The following is an 18,966-nucleotide window of genomic DNA, read 5'->3' as shown; positions in this document are numbered from 1 at the left end:
CTGTCATCCTTACCTCCAAGCGTTTATTCAAGTTGCGTAATCTTGGGAATGCCGACAGCAGTCGCACCATTGGAAGACATAGCTTGGACTGTAGCCCACAAAAGCCTATTCCTGCTCTTTTCCCGCAGATCCATCAAACACATTTGGAGTATCATCATAGTGGTCTCTGACTTGTGGTCAGACTTACTGGGGTGGAACAAACTTGAATGTGCGCCTTTTTTCAATGCTGATTTAAATGGCATTGAGAAAATAGAGAAGTGCAAACAACAACAAAAAATCCTCAAACATCCTTTCTGAATTTAAAAGTAATCCTCAGAGTAATCATCAAGTCTTTCAAAAGTATCTGTAATCTGATTTACAATATTTTTTGCTGGTAATGTAACGGATTACAGTTACCTTTTTTTGTAATTGCTTACATGTAATCCGTTACTCCCCAACCCTGCATGTGGATTTGATGGTTGTGGCACCGTGTGTGTAGTTTGATGACCAAACAAAATATGACATTGTTGTAACAATGTCATATTTTGGTTTGAGTTATTAACATGGTAATTCACAGGTGACTTTCAAACGTGTAATTAAAAAATATTAGTTACATAGTAGCTAGAGCAAGAGAATGTGTAATAATATCAGTATTTACACATGTGGAATAACCTTCAGCAAGTGAATGCGTAATTACACATTCCTTGTTCCAATTGTGTAACAAATGATTCCGGAACAACCCTATTAACATGTAATTACATAGTAAAACCTATGTAACTACTATGTTTACACAGTTATTACTGTGTTAGTTGCATAGTAAAAGGGGCAACTTAATGCAAAGTGTTACCAAAAAGGCTTCTAAAGTTTGTAATTTCCGCTTTAAAATGTCAAACTCCAACAAAAATTAACCATTAAATATAATCCCCATAATAATTCACATCTCCTGTTGCTACAGGATTATTTTCCTGCTGTAGCAAAGTGGGTCAAATTAAGATCCTTCATCTGCATTCGGAAACTATTCAGACCCCTTGACTTTTTCCACATTTTGTTATGTTAGTCTTATTCTAAAATTGATTACATTGTTTTTTTCCCTCATCAAACTACACACAATACCCCACAATGACAAAGTTAAACCTGGTTTTAGATATTTTTGGAAATGTCTCAAATATAAAAAACTGAAACATCACATTTACTTAAGTATTCAGACCCTTTACTCAGTACTTTGTTGAAGCACCTTTGGCAGTGATTACAGCCTCAAGTTTTCTTGGGTATGACGCTACAAGCTTGGCACACCTGTATTTGGGAAGTTTCTCCCATTCTTCTCTGCAGATCCTCTTAAGCTCTGTCAGGTTGTAAGGGGAGCGTTGCTGCACTGCTATTTTCAGGTCTCTCCAGAGATGTTCGATCGGGTTCAAGTCCAGGCTCTGGCTGAGCCACTCAAGGATATTCTGAGACTTGTCCCAAAGCCACGACTTGTTTGTCTTGGCTGTGTGCTTAGGTTTGTTGTCCTGTTGGAAGGTGAACCTTCGCCCCAGTCTGAGATCTGAGTGCTCTGAAGCAGGTTTTCATCAAGGATCAATCTGTACTTGCTTCTTTCATCTTTCCCTTGATCCTGACTAGTCTCCCAGTCCCTGCTGCTGAAAAACATCCCCACAGCATGATGCTACCACCACCATGCTTCACCGTAGGGATGGTGCCAGGTTTCCTCCAGACGTGACACCTGGCATTCAGGCCAAAGAGTTCAATCTTGGTTTCATCTGTCACGTTCGTTGTAACGAGGAGACCAAGGCGCAGCGTGATTTGAATACATTCTTCTTTTATAAACGAAGAACATGAAGAACACTAAACAAACAAACAAACGTGAAGCTAATATAACGAGTGCTGACATGCAACGACACATAGACAATAACCCACAAAATCTAAATGGAAAATGGCAACCTAAATAGGATCCCCAATCAGAGACAACGATAAACAGCTGCCTCTGATTGGGAACCAATTCAGGCCACCATAGACCTACATACCTAGACATACAAAATCCCCATAGATAAACAAAAACCCTAGACAAGACAAAAACACACATACCCACCCACGTCACACGTGACATCATCAGACCAAAGAATCTTGTTTCTCAAGGTCTGGGAGTCCTTTACGTGTCTTTTGGCAAACTCCAAGCAGGCTGGCATGTTCCTTTTACTGAGGAGTGGCTTCTGTCAACCACTCTACAGTACCATAAAGGCCTGATAAGTGGAGTACTGCAGAGATGGTTGTTCTTCTGGAAGGTTCTCCCATCTCCACAGATGAGCTCTGTCAGAGTGACCATTGGGTTCTTGGTCACCTCCCTGACCAAGGCCCTTCTCCCCCAATTGCTCAGTTAGGCTGGGCGGCCAGCTCTAGGAAGAGTCTTGGTGGTTCCAAACTTCTTCCACTTAATAATGATGGAGGCCACTGTGTTCTTGGGTACCTTCAATGCTGCAGAAATGTTTTGGTACCCTTCCCCAGATCTGTGCCTCAACACAATATTATCTCGGAGCTCTATGGACAATTCCATTGACCTCATGGCTTGGTTTTCGCTATGACGTGCAATCTCAAATGTGGGACCTTCTATAGACCGGTGTGTGCCTTATCAAATCATGTCCAATCAATTGAATTTACCACAGGTTGACTCCAATCAAGTTGGAGAAACATCTTAAGGAGGATCAATGGAAACAGGATGCACCTGAGCTCAATTTCGGGTTCTGATAGCAAATGGTCTGAATAATTATGTAAATAAGGTATTTATGGGGTAAAATGTGGAAAAAGTCAAGGAGTCAGTACTTTCCGAAGGCAATGTACCTGTACTGTATTTGGAAAAGCTACATTTTATATATACTGTACTCCAGTATTTGAGATTTTAAATAAAGTTATGAATATATTGTTCTCGTACAGAATCTCACCTTTTATTTGTGGGTGTTTTCATTCATATGTTTTATCACTTATGTATCCATTTAAAGAAATTATACGTATTTGGTGAATTTACTATAGTGTATAGTAATCACAATCCTTGCACGCAATGACTACATTATGCTTTTGACTCCAACAAATATGTTGTGGATGTGTTTTGGGTCATGTCTTCCCAATAGTAACTTCCCTTCCCTTCGTCCCTCCCCTTCTCTCTCTCACCTCCCTCCCTCCAAAGGGCAAAGCTAGAGAAGATGCCATCCATCCCGGAGGAGCCCGAGGTGCCGGACAACGAGGTTGAGCGCTTCACCATGCCTGACTTTGTCAAGCCCCTGTACGACCTGGACGTGATCGAGGGCAAAGAGACCGTGCTCAAGTGTAAGGTGGCTGGACTGCCGTACCCCACCATTGTGTGGTTCCACAACGGCAAGAAAATCGACAGCACGGAGGACAGGAAAATGACACAGTGTGAGTTGAGATTGGTATTTTATAAATCCAGCTCTATAAGTTAAACTGCAACTTCATCAAATAAGAACAAATTGTATTGGTGGAGTACACAGTTTATCAGATGTTATAGCGGATGAAGCGAAATGCTTATGTTACTTGGACCTAACATTGCAGTAAAATGTCAAGCAAGTACACAAATAATAATAACAATTAAAAAATATATTCAAGAAACCAATTAAAATCCAAATAGCACTGTAAAAGTAATCCAAATGCAATCTATACGTACAGTGCATTCGGAAAGTATTCAGACCCTCTCCCCTTTTCCACATTTTGTTAGTCTTATTCTAAAATGGATTAAATAAAAATATGTCCTCATCAATCTACACACAATACTCCATAATGATAAAGCAAAAACAGCTTTTTAGAATATCTTTCAGATTTACAAAAAAATAATTTTATTATTTAGATAAGTATTCAGACCCTTTGCTTTGAGACTCGAAATTGATATCTGTGGCATCCAGTTTCCATTGATCATCCTTGAGATGTTTCTACAACTTGATTGGAGTCCACCTGTGGTAAATACAGTTGATTGGACATGATTTGGAAAGGCACACACCTGTCTATGTAAGGTCCCACAGTTGACAGTGGATGTCAGAGCAAAAACAAAGCTATGAGGTCAGAGGATTTGTCCATAGAGCTCCAAGATAATATTGTGTCGAGGCTCAGATCTGTGGAAGGGTACCAAAACATTTCTGCAGTATTGATGGTCCCCAAGTGGCCTCCATCATTATTAAATGGAAGAAGTTTGCGACCACCAACATTCTTCCTAGAGCTGGCGGCCCGAGCCAAACTGAGGAATCAGGGACAAAGTAACTTTATCAGGGAGGTGACCAAGAACCCAATGGCCACTCTGACAACGATCCAGAGTTCCTCTGTGGAGATGGGAGAACCTTCCAGAAGGACAACCATCTCTGCAGCACGACACCAATCAGGCCTTTATGGTAGAGTGCCAAACAGAAGCCACTCCTCAGTAAAAGGCACATGACTGCCTGCTTGGAGTTTGCCAAAAGGCACCTCAGGACTATCAGACCATGCGAAACAAGATTCTCTGGTCTGATGAAACCAAGATTGAACTCTTTGGCCTGAATGCCAAGCGTTACCTCTGGAGGAAACCAGGCACCTCATCACCTGGCAAATACCATCAGTACTGTGAAGCATGGTGGGGGCAGCGTCATGCTGTGGGGATGTTTTTCAGCTTCAGGGACTGGGAGACTAGTCAGGATCGACAGAAAAATTTATGGAACAATGTAGTGAGAGATCCTTGATAAAAACCTGCTCTAGAGCGCTCAGTACCTCAGACTGGGGCGACGGTTCACCTTCCAACAGGACAACGACCCTAAGCACACGGCCAAGACAACACAGGAGTGGCTTCGGGACAAGTCTCTGAATATCCTTGAGTGGCCCAGCCATTGCCCGGACTTGTACCCAATCGAACATCTCTGGAGAGACCTGAAAAGACATGTGCAGCGAAGCTCCCCAACCAACCTGATCCTTAAGTAGCCTCTCAAAGCACTTCATGATGACAGAGTGCAGTTACCTTCGCATTCTTGGGTACAGAAACAATGGTGGACATCTTAAAGCAAGTGTGGACAACCGACTGGGATAGGGAGAGATTGAAATATGTCCGTAAACACTCCATCCAGCTAGTCTGCACATGAGGACGTGGCTCGGGATGTCGTTTGGGCCAGCAGCTCTGCGAGGGTTAACACGCATGAATGTTTTACTTACGTCGGCCACGGAGACCGGGAGCACACAGTCCTCGTGAGTGGTAAGGGCCCACATCTGCAACTAGGTGTTGTTTGATGCAGATGAAGGTCTTTAGCTTGTAGGACCTCTTTAGGTATCAATATATTTGATAAAATATTGAATTTGGCCTTTACCTCTATAGCCTAGAGAACTGCATGGAATAACACATCCATAAATGGCAAAAACTACAGTCCAAAACTGTATCGTTGGGGTCGTACAGCAAAAACGGAGAACACGATCATGTTAGTGAGAGTCTCCCCTTTCCATAGAGTGGTGATAATAGTTTTCTAGCTCAAACTGTTCGGACGCTATAGACGGTTTTGTGAGAAGACAGATTTTCGAGATGTCTTGTGTTCTGACAAACGCTGCTCTAGCTCTGCCATCTTTCACCGCAGTGCGACATCAGCGGATGTGGTGGACTGAGACACATCCAATGCAAAAAAAAACGGATATCTCTAGCTTAAACTGATAAATCTTGATGGGGACGCACCAGGTGCGTTAATCGACTATAGGGGGTCAGTTTAAGTGCAACAATGTTTTTTGGGATTCAAACAATGCACTTTCAGCAGGATATAACGATTATCTTAATGCTATCAAGGCATTGGGAAACTCACCCCTGTGGTGGTCCTCTCTTCCAGTCAGAGACATCCACAGCCTGGTCATCCATTCTGTCTGCCACGCCCACGGAGGGGTATACAAGAGTGTAATCTCCAACAAGGTGGGCAAGGCCACCTGTTACGCCCATCTCTATGTGACTGGTGAGGAATCCCAGATGATTTTTTGATAATATTACTTCAATCCTACAGGTATAATGCATTTTGGTACAGTTATAATGCATTGTAAGACATTGTCCATTGTCATGGGCCTCACATTGCCCGAAGAACCATTTTAAGTCAGTTGACATTTCATTACCATTGTCAAGAGAGTATAGTCTGTTGCTGAATCCCAAATCAACCCATATAGTCCTACCCCCATGGTACTCGTGTAGATCTGAAAGAATCTGATAGGTTTAAGCAACACAGCAATTACATAGGTTTGCCTTGCTTTGCCTCGACTGGGTAGAATTTTCACCATAGAGCACGCACCTATCCAATTGTTTCAGATCTAGAGGCGGGGCTAGGGGTTGATTTGGTATGTTGATGCATGCACAAAAAGGTCATTTCACCATTTCCCATTAACTTCAATTACAGTGTTAATGGAATTGGGCACCTTATGTTTTTAACAAAAGTTAAAATCTATGATCAAATGCATTCGATTGAGCTATTTACTGTAGGGGATGTGATAAAGGAATACTGTTTAATATGAAGGTTAATGAACACTTAAAATTGAACTCTTTTAGTGTGAAACACCTGTAGTGTGAAATTATATATCTATTACTGTTTGGTTATTTTCAGACGTTCTTCCAGACCCTCCAGACGGGCCCCCAGTAATAGAGGCTGTTACTGGCAAGACTATAACCCTGTGCTGGAAGAAACCCCGGAGGCTGGATCCCTCTATTGGTCATTTTCTTTTCACTAGCATTACTATCACTCAATATAATATGGACTGTGGAGCCATGGTTTCCTGTATTTCAAGAGCTAGAGCTGCTAGACAGATGTAACAGCACACAAGAAAAAAATGTAAAAGTGAAGAATGATATATCTTTACTGCATTTAGGTTTACCAAGTCATAGTTTAAAATTGAAAATCGCAGCACCAGGGTGAATAATTTATTGTTAAAGAATATTGAATAAGATGCGGCTGCGGGTAGATGGTATCAGTAATGGGGTTCAAACAAATCTGCAATGTGAGAATATAACAGTTCCAGCACATCTATATTGCATTTTGTTTTGTTATCACATCCATTTTCTTAGTACAGGAAAACGTCTCTCACACATTCAATTGAATTTTGTTTGAATGCAATTTCGTCTGCCATCTGCACAGCTGGTCAAAGTCATGCTCCGTCTACATGCATTCACATATTGAAAAGGTATATGTTTCTCATCGCAGATCCCAACGCGTTGATGTATGCCATCCAACAACAAGTGCTGGGCTCAATCCAGTGGACCATCATAGCATCCAGTTTGAAAGAGCCTTGCTACACAGTGACCTCCTGCTCCAAAGGAGTCCGCTACACCTTCAGGGTCTTGTCAATCACCGCCAAGGCCTTTAGCAAACCCTCTCCGTCCACGGACCCAGTGCAACTTGTCGAAAGAGGTATGAGCCATCAAGTGAGGGCAACATAAATCGATGACACAGTGGTTATATTGGTTGGTGGCAGGGGCTAATAACTAAACGAAAGCATGGCTTTCACTCTCTCCTCGTCCAAAGACTGCTAACAAGGCAAGGAAAGAAATATGTAAATTCTTTCATTTGGATGAACTATCGCTTTACATGATTTTATTTCTCCAAAGGTCCATATCTTCAGGAGGCTCCAGTAATAATTGATAAGCCAGACATGGTCTATGTGCAGGAGAACCAGTCAGTCAGCATCACTATCACTCTGAACCATATCAACGCTGCGGTAATCTGGAAAAGGCAAGTCACGCACTGGATCACTACACCTGATAGTCTATTAATAATGTACAGTTATACACTGAGTGAATAAAACCATTAGGAACACCTGCTCTTTCCATGACAGACTGACCAGATGAATCCAGTGAAAGCTATGATCCCTTATTGATGTCACTTGTTAAATCCACTTCAATCAGTGTAGATGATGGGGAGGAGACAGGTTGAAGATTTTTAAGCCTTGAGTGAATTGACTCATGGATTGTGTATGTGTGCCATTCAGAGGACGAACGGGCAAGACAAAAGATTTAAGTTCCTTTGAATGGGGTATGGTAGTAGGTACCAGGCACACCAGTTTGAGTGTGTTAAGAACTGCAACGCTGCTGGGTTGTTAACACTCAACAGTTTCCTGTGTGTATCAAGAATGGTCCACCACCCAAAGGGCATCCAGCCACTTCAAAGTAAAAATAATGACCTGGACTAAAATATTCAAAATTTGATTTAATTTGGTTGGAGGCAAGTGATTCTCGTTTAAGTGCAATTTACATCATCTGTGGTAAGTTGAAAGACCCTACAGGGTAAAAATAGCCATTCAACCAGTTTTGAAAAGAGAAAACAGAACATCCTGCTCCATTGTAAAGTGCAAGGGTGTGGACATTTTTAAGCAGATGCTTTTCATTTAAATATACAATTCAACTCATATTCACTGCATTCGGATTCACACCTCTTCACTTTTTCCACATTTTGTTACGTCAGTCTTTTCTAAAATTGAACAAACAATTTTTTGCTCATCAATCTACGCACAATATCCCATAATAACAAAACAAAAACTGTTTTTAAGAAATGTTTGCTAATTTATGAAAAATATATATATAATTATTTACATAAGTATTCAGACCCTTTGCTATGAGACTCGAATCTGAGCTCAGGTGCATCCTGTTTCCATTGATCTTCCTTGTGAGGTTCCAACAACTTTATTGGAGTCCATCTGTGGTAAATTAAATTGATTGAACTTGATTTGGAAAGGCACACACCTGTCTATATAAGGTCCCACAGTTGACTGTGCATGTCAGAGCAAAAACCAAGCCATGAGATTGAAGGAATTGTCCGTAGAGCTCCGAGACAGGATTGTGTTGAGGTACCAAAAAGTTTCAGCAGCATTGATGGTCCCTACAAACACAGTGGCCTCCATCATTATTAAATGGAAGAAGTTTGGAACCACCAAGACTCTTCCTAGAGCTGGCCGCCCAGCCTAACTGAGCAATCGGGGGAGAAGTGCCTTGGTCAGGGAGGAGACCAAGAACCCGATGGTCACTCTGACAGAGCTCCAGAGTTCCTCTGGGAAGATGGGAAAATCTTCCAGAAGGACAACCATCTCTGCAGCACTCCACTTATCAGCCCTTTATAGTAGAGTAGCCAGACGGAAGCCACTCCTCAGTAAAAGGCACATGACAGCCCACTTGGAGTTTGCCAAAAGGCACCTAAAAGACTCTCAGATCATGAGAACCAAAATTCTCTGGTCTGATGAAACCAAGATTGAACTCTTCGTCCTGAATGCCAAGCATCACGTCTGGAGGAAACCTGGCACCATCCCTACGGTGAAGTATGGTGGGGCAGCATCATGCTGTGGGTATGTTTTTCAGCGGCAGGGACTGGGAGACTAGTCAGGATCGAGGGAAAGTTCAACGGAGCAAAGTACAGAGAGATCCTTAACTTAGGGATGAGACGGGCTGAAATCCCGTTAACGGGATCGATTTGACAACAGCCAGTGAAAGTGCAGGGCTCCAAATTCAAACAACAGAAATCTCATAATTAAAATTCCTCAAACATATAACTATTATACACCATTTTAAAGATAAACTTGTTGTTAATCCCACCACAGTGTCCGATTTCAAAAAGGCTTTACAACAAAAGCATACCATGCGATTTTGTTAGGTCAGCACCTAGTCACAGAAAAACAGCCATTTTTCCAACCAAAGAGAGGAGTCACAAAACGCAGAAATAGAGATAAAATGAATCACCGACCTTTGATAATCTTCATCAGATGACACTCATAGGACTTCATGTTACACAATACATGTATGTTTTGTTCGATAAAGTTCATATTTATATCCAAATATCTCAGTTTACATTGGCGCGTTATGTTCAGTAATGTTTTACTTCCAAAACATCCGGTGATTTTGCAGAGAGCCACATCAATTTACAGAAATACTCATCATAAATGTTGATGAAAATGAAAGTGTTATACATGGAATTAAAGATATACTTCTCCTTAATGCAAACGCTGTGTAAGATTTCAAAAAGGCTTTACGGGAAAAGCACACCATGCAATATTCTGAGTGCAGCGCTCAGGCACCAAAACAAGCCATACAGATACCCGCCATGTTGTGGAGTCAACAGAAGTCAGAAATAGCATTCTAAATATTCACTTACCTTTGATGATCTTCATCAGAATGCACTCCCAGGAATCCCAGTTCCACAATAAATGTTTGTTTTGTTCGATAAAGTCCATAATTTATGTCCAAATACCTCCTTTATGTTCGCACGTTTAGTTCACAAATCCAAATTCATGAGGTGCAGGCACACTTAGTCCAGACGAAAAGTCAAAAAAGTTATATTACAGTTCGTGGAAACATGTCAAACGATGTATAGAATCAATCTTTAGGATGTTTTTATCATAAATCTTCAATAATGCTTCAACCGGACAATTCCTTTGTCTTTAGAAATTAAAAGGAACGCAGCTAGATCTCACGGCCGCGCGTATGACTTAGCTCATGGCATTCTGCCAGACCCCTTAGTCAAAACAATTAAATCCATTTTAGAATAAGGCTGTAACGTCACAAAATGTCAAAGGTGAAGCTGTCTGAATACTTTCCGAATGCACTGTGTATGACCCATGTGGGAATCAAACCCACAAACTGTATGTTGCCAGCACCATGCTCCAACACATTGAGCCATTAATCAACTCTTGCAGCTGGCCTTCTTGTTTGCGCCACCACAATTTAATCCACAAAAATGCAATTTAAAAAAATCTAATTTAATCCATTTTAATACCAAGGACTGTAGGATAAAACAATACAATGTTGAAACAGTCACACAACAAAAGTTCTTAACCCCAAAAAGTAGCAACACCCCAACAATGGGATATGTAAGTTGCCTTATTGTTCTCTGCGTTCAGGAGGGGAGTGGTCCTTGCCACCAAACAGGGGCTGTATGAGATGAGTATGCCCGATGACGACCAGCACTCTTTGAAGATCCTGAGGGTGAAGAGTGGCGACTTGGGTCAACTGATGTGTGTGGCCTCCAACAAGTTTGGCAGCGACTCCTGCATCTTTAGTGTGGAAATGGCAGGTGAGTGTAATAATGATGGATTATGATAATGATTTGGATTTCTGGATATATCTCTATTTACAGGCGCTCAAAGCACTTTTCAATGTTTCGAAGGGGAAACTCGTATAATTAACAACAGTTATGGCCATTTTAAAAGCGAGCAACTTTTTCTAAATGCCTTTCTGCAGCAAGGTACATTGTAAGGACATTTACTTTGCGTCATGTTTCCTTGCAATGATACTTTAAGTATCGAGGTACTGAGTATTGTGACAAATCAAACACATTCTGGTGTTCCCTATCTGTAGCACCGCCAACCTTTGAGACAATCATGGAGGATGTGGATGTGCACATGGGAGATACGCCTCGCCTGGCTGTGGTCGTGGAGGGCAAGCCCATTCCCGACATCATGTGGTTTAAGGTGCATAAATTGAGACACATACATATGAGTGTTTTATGTCATTGGAACCCTTTCTTAATTTCACACTCATGCCTTGTAGTTACTCAATAGCTAACAAGATTGATAACCAGAATGTAGGTACTCAGCTGGTAAGAAGGTAAATAAACAATGACTGAATTGTCTTGAGAGGAAACTGTCCACATTATGTTTCAAATTAGTTTCTAATATAGTAAGTGCGTAATTACAAGTAACATTGACATTCTATGTAATCATATTACCATATGCATGTTTATTTTCATGAAAAAAAGAGATTACATTCAGAGTGACTTATTGTGACTTGGTTTCAGGATGATATATTGTTGTGTGAGAGTAGTCACATCACTTTTGTGTATGACGACAACGAATGCTCCCTCGTGGTGCTCAACACAAGTCCGGAAGATTCAGGGGTGTATACCTGCACAGCCAAGAACCTGGCTGGCTCTGTGTCCTGTAAGGCTGAGCTCACCGTGCACACAGGTAAGCATCTTCGTACTATTCAATCAAATATGCATTCCAGTATTTACACAAAGGCATAGTTGTGTAAGCAAATGAATTAAAGGGACCTTTCACTCCAAAATTAACGAGAATTCATTTTGAGGTCTGGAAACATTAGATACACTTTCATTTTTGGAGTGAAATGTCCATTCATCATTGCTTATGCAGATTTCTCTGAAACTGACCCACTGCTTGCACCTCATACCACTAACCAAGGACATGTATTAGTCAGATTGCTGAGATGCAGCTACAGTATGCAGAGGCTGATGTAAATTAAAGGTTGGGAATGTGATTAACTCAGGCCCAGAATACTATGACATATCGGCCTGTAATTAGGCTACATTGTAATTGTGTGCAACTCAGGCCCAGAATACTATGACATATCGGCCTGTAATTAGGCTGCATTGTAATTGTGTGTCCTCACTTTTGCGCTACCTTGCAGTTAGAGAAGACAAGGAGGATTCAATGGAGGACGAGGAGACCATTCTCAGGAAGATGCGCCGGCTGACTGACTACTATGACATCCACAAGGAAATCGGGAGGTGAGGCACCAGTTTGTAAGGGAAGCTAGGAAGAAGAAATATATATACGCACACATATACATACACTGAGTGTACAGAACATTAGGAACACCTGCTCTTTCCATGACATAGACTGACCAGGTGAATCGAGGTGAAAGCTATGAGCCCTTATTGTCACTTAAATCCACTTCAATCAGTGTAGATGAAGGGGAGGAAACATGTTAAAAAATGATGTTTAAGCCTTGAGACAGTTGAAACATGAATTTTGGATATGTGCCGTTCACAGGGTGAATGGGCAAGACAAAAGATTGAAGTGCCTTTGAACATGTTATGGTAGTAGGTGCCAGGCGCACCGATTTGAGTGTGTCAAGAACTGTAGCACTGCTGGGTTTTCCTGTGTGTATCAAGAATGGTCCACCACCCAAAGGACATCCAGCCTTCTTGTTACAACTGTAGGAAGCATTGGAGTCAACATGGGCCAGCATCCCTGTGGAACGCTTGATACTTTATAGAGTCCATGCCTCAACGAATTAAGGCTGTTCTGAGGTGCACAAGAGGGTGCAACTCAATATTAGGAAGGTGTTCCTAATGTTTTGTGAACTCAGTGTATGTATATATACAGTACCAGTCAAACGTTTGGACGCACCTACTCATTCAAGGGTTTTTCTTTATTTTTACTATTTTCTACATTGTAGAATAGTAGTGAAGACATCAAAACTATGAAATAACACATATGGAATCATGTAGTTAAACAAATCAAAATATATTTTATATTTGAGATTTTTCAAAGTAGCCACCCTTTGCCTTGCGCTCTCTTGGCATTCTGTCAACCAACTTCACCTGGAATGCTTTTCCAACAGTCTTGAGTTCCCACATATGCTGAGCACAGATGACCTGAGCAGTCCAAATCATCCCAAACCATCTCAATTGGTTTGAGGTCGGGTGATTGTAGAGGCCAGGTCATCTGATGCAGCACTCCATCACTCTCCTTTGTCAAATAGCCCTTACACAGCCTAGAGGTGTGTTGGGTCATTGTCCTGTTGAAAAACAAATGATAGTCCCACGAAGCGCAAACCAGATAGGATGGCGTATCGCTGCAGAATGTTGTGGTATCCATGCTGGTTAAGTGTGCCTTGAATTCTAAATAAATCACAGACAGTGTCACCAGCAAAGCACCCCCATACCCCCTTCTCCATGCTTCACGGTGGGAACCACACATGCTGATATCATCCATTCACCTACTCTGCGATTCACAAAGACACGGTTGGAACCAAAAATCACAAATTTGGACTCATCAGACCAGAGGACAGATTTCCACCGGTCTAATGTCCATTACTCGTGTTTCTTGGCCCAAGCAAGTCTCTTCTTATTATTGTTGTCCTTCAGTAGTGGTTTCTTTGCAGCAATTTGACCATGAAGGCCTGATTTCCCACAGTCTCCTCTGAACGGTTGATGTTGATGCGTCTGTTACTTGAACTCTGTGAAGCATTTATTTGGGCTGCAATTTCTGAGGCTGGTAACGCTAATTAACTTTTCCTCTGAAGCAGAGGTAACTCTGGGTCTTCCTTTCCTGTAGTGGTCCTCATGAGAGCCAGTATCATCATAGCTCTTGATGGGTTTTGCGACTGCACTTGAAGAAACTTCTTGAAATGTTCCGAAATGACTGAACTTAATGTAACGAATGTAAAGTAATGATGGACTGTCGTTCTCTTTGCTTATTTGATCTGTTATTGCCATAAGATGGACTTTTACAAAATATGGCTTTATACCACCCCTACCTTGTCACAACACAACTGAAGGAAAGAAATTCCACAAATTAACTTTTAACAAAGCACACCTGTTATTTGAAATGCATTCCAGGTGACTACCTCATGAAGCTGGTTGAGAGAATGCCAAGATTGTGCAAATCTGTCATCAAGGCAAAGGGTGGCTATTTTGAAGAATCTCAAATATAAAATACATTTTGATTTGTTTAACTACATGACTCCATATGTGTTTTTTAGTAGTTTTCATGTCTTCACTACTATTCTACAATGTAGAAAATAGTAAAAATAAAGAAAACCCCTTGAATGAGTAGGTGTGTCCAAACTTTTGACTGGTACTAGATGTAAATGTAAAACCAACAAATCAATTCCTAATTTTGTATTAATTGTAAGAACTATTTCCTTATAAATGTTCTAATTATTAAGTTATGCTTAGAAATAATGAAATATGTGTTTATTCACTGTTTAGAAATTGTTGGTTAATGCTTTCACATGAAAGTGATTGTAAAATGTTACATCCTAATCAATAAAACTATTTTTAGAGGAGCGTTCTCCTACGCAAAACGAGTGACGCAGAAAGTGGGGAAAATAGAGTATGCTGCCAAGTTCATATCTGCCCGAGCCAAGAGGAAGGCCTCTGCACTGAGAGAGATGAACCTGCTGTCTGGGCTGGACCACGAGAGAGTCCTGTATTTCCATGATGCCTTTGAGAAGAAGAATGCAGTCATCATTGTCACGGAGATGTATCCTTTTCAGAGTTCATACTCACTGGTGCCTTTTACACAGATGAAGTACTCCATTTGACTTGAAGAGTGGGGAGAATGGAAGATATAACAGTCTTTATTTGTAGCAGACACACACTCACATTCCTGTGTTTGCATATTTTTTGGCATTTGTATTTCCAGTGTCATAAATCTCCTTGATCAATGCATACAGATGCAACGAGGAGCTCCTGGAGAGGTTTACAAAGAAATCTACAGTGATGGAGTCGGACGTGAGTTGGTTTCCGTGTGCTTGGAGGACACTTAATTATGGGATCATGAGTAACAGTGACCCCTATTGTAAGATCCTTGAACTCGTCTGTATCAACTTGGCACCTGGAATTATTATCAAACGAAGACAACCAAGTAAATCCACACACTTTTACAGGAATAAGCGGGACCTTGGGTAACAGTTGATATGATCAAAACACCCTGTTTCTCTTATTGTATAAGAATGTGTCTCCCATAATATCTTTTACAAAATGTAACATAATGACAGTAACATATCCCTGTATACTTGGTATACCTGCAGATCCGCTCCTGTATGAGACAGCTGTTGGAGGGTGTGGACTACCTTCACCATCAAAATATTGTCCATCTGGATATCAAGGTAAACATGTTTCTAGTTAAAAGAGAGGTTTAAGGCCAGGCACCTCAGGCTGAAAAATAATAATAATAATAAAAAATAATAATAATCTACCTATCAATGGTATTTTGGTCAATTAATATTCTTTTTTTCCAAAAAGTAAACATAGAAATGTCCAAATATATATTTTATTTAGTTTATCATACTACTGTCATTAACATTTGAATGAATTTTAACCACTTTAAAATGGACATACATCTGTAAATTCAAAGCTCACTACATTGCATTCCACATAGTTCCGAAGCCCATTTCATAGAGAATGTTACAGACTGGACTGCATCTAGTAATTTCTTTTATTTAACCTTTATTTCACTAGGCAAGTCAGTTAAGAACACATTTTTATTTACAATGACGGCCTGCGGGGACAGGGGCTGGGATTAAAAAAAGAACAAATAAATTAAATATAGAATAAAGCACACATCACGATGAGAGACAACAAAATTACATAAAGACAGACCCAAGACAACAACATACCAAGGCAGCAACACATGACAACACAACATGACAACATCATGGTAGCAACACAACATGGTAGCAGCACAAAACATGGTACAAACATTATTGGGCACAGACAACAGCACAAATGACAAGAAGGTAGAGACAACAATACATCATGCAAAGCAGCCACAACTGTCAGTAAGAGTGTCCATGATTGAGTCTTTGAATTTTCATTTCATTTTATTTAACCAGGTAGGCCAGTTGAGAACAGGTTCTCATTTACAACTGCAACCTGGCCAATATAAAGAAAAGCAGTGCGACAAAAACAACACAGAGTTACACATAAACAACGTACAGTCGATAACACATTAGAAAAAGCTATGTACAGTGTGTGCAAATGTAGAAGAGTAGGGAGGTAAGGCAATAAATAAGCAATGGAGGCAAAATAATTACAATTTAGCATTAACACCGGAGTGATAGATGTGCAGATGATGATGTGCAAGTAGAGATACTGGGGTGCGAAAGAGATAGAGGATAAGTAACAATATGGGGATGAGGTAGTTGGGTGTGCTATTTACAGATTGGCTGTACAGTGATCGGTAAGCTGCTCTGACAGCTGATGCTCAAAGTTATAGAGGGAGATATAAGACTCCAGCTTCAGTGATTTTTGCAAATCGTTCCAGTCATTGGCGCCCAAAGGAAGTGTTGGCTTTGGGGGTGACCAGTGAAATATACCTGCAGGAGCGCGTGCTACGGGTGTTGCTATGGTGACCATGGAGCTGAGATAAGGTGGGGCTTTACCTAGCAAAGACTTATAGATGGCCTGGATCAAGTGGGTTTGGCGACGAATATGTAGCGAGGGCCAGCCAAGAAGAGCATACAGGTCGCAGTGGTGGGTAGTATATGAAGCATTGGTGACAAAACGGAAGGCACTGTGATAAACTGCATCCAATTTGCTGAGTAGAGTGTTGGAGGCTATTTTATAAATGACATCGCCGAAGTCAAGGGTTGGTAAGATAGTCAGTTTTACAAGGGTATGTTTGGCAACATGAGTGAAGGAGGCTTTGTTGCGAAATAGGAAGTCGATTCTAGATTTAATTTTGGATTGGAGATGCATAATGTGAGCCTGGAAGGAGAGTTTATAGTCTAACCAGACACCTAGGTAGTTGTCCACATATTCTAAGTCGGAACCGTCCAAAGCAGTGATGCTAGTCGCGCGGGCAGGTGCATGCAGCAATCGGTTGAAAAGCATGCATTTAGTTTTACTTGCATTTAAAAGCAGTTGGAGGCCTTGGAAGGAGTGTTGTATGGCATTGAAGTTCGTTTTGGAGGTTTGTTAGCACAATGTCCAAAGAAGGGCCAGATGTATACAGAATGGTGTCATCTGCGTAGAGGTGGATCAGAGAATCACCAGCAGCAAGAGCGACATCATTGATGTATACAGAGAAAAGAGTCGGCATCAGAATTGAACCCTGTGGCACCCCCATATAGACAGCCAGAGGGCCGGACAGGCCCTCCGATTTGACACGTTGAACTCTATCTGAGAAGTACTTAGTGAACCAGGCGAAGCAGTCATTTGAGAAGCAAAGGCTATTGAGTCTGCCGATAAGAATGTGGTGATTGACAGAGTCGAAAGCCTTGGCCAGGTCGATGAAGACGGCTGCACAGTATTGTCTTTTATCGATGGCGGTTATGATATCGTTTAGGACCTTGACGTGGCTGAGGTGCACCCATGACCAGCTCGGAAACCAGATTGCATAGCGGAGAAGGTATGGTGGGATTCGAAATGGTCGGTGACCTGTTTGTTAACTTGGCTTTCGAAGATTTTAGAAAGGCTGGGCAGGATGGATGTGGATCTAGAGTATCTCCCATTTGAAGAGGGGGATGACCGCGGCAGCTTTCCAATCTTTGGAGATCTCAGATGATACAAAAGAGAGGTTGAATAGGCTAGTAATAGGGGTTGAAACAATTTTGGCGGATAATTTTAGAGAGGGTCCAGATTGTCTAGCCCAGCTGATTTGTAGGGATCCAGATTCTGCAGTTCTTTCAGAACATATTTGGATTTGGGTGAAGGAGAAGCCGGGGGGGGGGGGGTGTCTTAGGCAAGTTGCTACAGGGGGTCCTGAGATGTTGACCGGGGTAGGGGTAGCCAGGTGGAAAGCATGGCCAGCCGTAGAAAAATGCTTATTGAAATTATTGTTAATAGTAGATTTATCGGTGGTGACCGTGTTACCTAGCCTAAGTGCAGTGGGCAGCTGGGAGGAGGTGCTCTTATTCTCCATGGACTTTACAGTGTCCCAAAACTTTTTGGAATTAGTGCTACAGGATGCAAATTTCTGTTTGAAAAAGCTAGCCTTAGCTTTCCTAACTGACTGAGTTTATTGGTTCCTGACTTCCCTGAAAAGTTGCATATCACAGGGGGCTATTCGATGCTAATGCAGAACGCAACAGGATGTTTTTGTGCTGGTCAAGGGCAGTCAAGTCTGGGGTGAACCAAGGGCTATATCTGTTCTTACTTCTACATTTTTTGAATGGGGCATGCTTATTTAAGATGGCGAGGAAAGCACTTTTAAAGAGCAACCAGGCATCCTCTGCTGACAGGATGAGGTCAATATCCTTCCAGGATACCCGGTCCAGGTTGATTAGAAAGACCCAGATGGTTTTTGGGGGGATAAGTTTCATGAGCTCCTTTTGCACCTCGGACTCATTGACTGCCTGCAGGGAGAAACTTTGTATCCGGGCTGGGGAAAAAGATGACGAAGCATCTGGGATAGTCGCATTAGAAGGGATGGGAGATGAGGAAATGTTGGACGGGCAAGGAGGCATGGCTGAGTCAAATAGGAATCCTGACTTAATGACATGAGCTCCGCCATGTGCTTCTTGTCAGTAACAACCATATCATCATCATCATTAAGGGA

The 18,966-nt window shown here is 41.5% G+C and overlaps 1 protein-coding gene across 1 annotated transcript in view; it reads left to right on the top strand.

Moving 5' to 3' along the window:
- The window catches only part of LOC139547130 (striated muscle preferentially expressed protein kinase-like), a 114,270-nt gene that overhangs the window by 67,616 nt on the left and 27,688 nt on the right, over window positions 1-18,966 (top strand). The window contains exons 13-24 of the mRNA XM_071356160.1: window positions 3,155-3,384; window positions 5,808-5,927; window positions 6,564-6,668; window positions 7,158-7,364; window positions 7,562-7,685; window positions 10,837-11,009; window positions 11,294-11,406; window positions 11,733-11,901; window positions 12,362-12,461; window positions 14,746-14,946; window positions 15,140-15,197; window positions 15,497-15,574. Coding sequence (XP_071212261.1) covers window positions 3,155-3,384; window positions 5,808-5,927; window positions 6,564-6,668; window positions 7,158-7,364; window positions 7,562-7,685; window positions 10,837-11,009; window positions 11,294-11,406; window positions 11,733-11,901; window positions 12,362-12,461; window positions 14,746-14,946; window positions 15,140-15,197; window positions 15,497-15,574 — 1,678 coding nt within the window. The remainder of the gene's footprint in view (window positions 1-3,154; window positions 3,385-5,807; window positions 5,928-6,563; window positions 6,669-7,157; window positions 7,365-7,561; window positions 7,686-10,836; window positions 11,010-11,293; window positions 11,407-11,732; window positions 11,902-12,361; window positions 12,462-14,745; window positions 14,947-15,139; window positions 15,198-15,496; window positions 15,575-18,966) is intronic.

The sequence above is a fragment of the Salvelinus alpinus genome, chromosome 20, assembly GCF_045679555.1.
Source record: "Salvelinus alpinus chromosome 20, SLU_Salpinus.1, whole genome shotgun sequence".
In the NCBI taxonomy this organism is placed as follows: domain Eukaryota; kingdom Metazoa; phylum Chordata; class Actinopteri; order Salmoniformes; family Salmonidae; genus Salvelinus; species Salvelinus alpinus.
The sequence above is the reverse complement of the archived record's forward strand: the minus strand, read 5'-3'. Positions and strand labels throughout refer to the sequence as shown.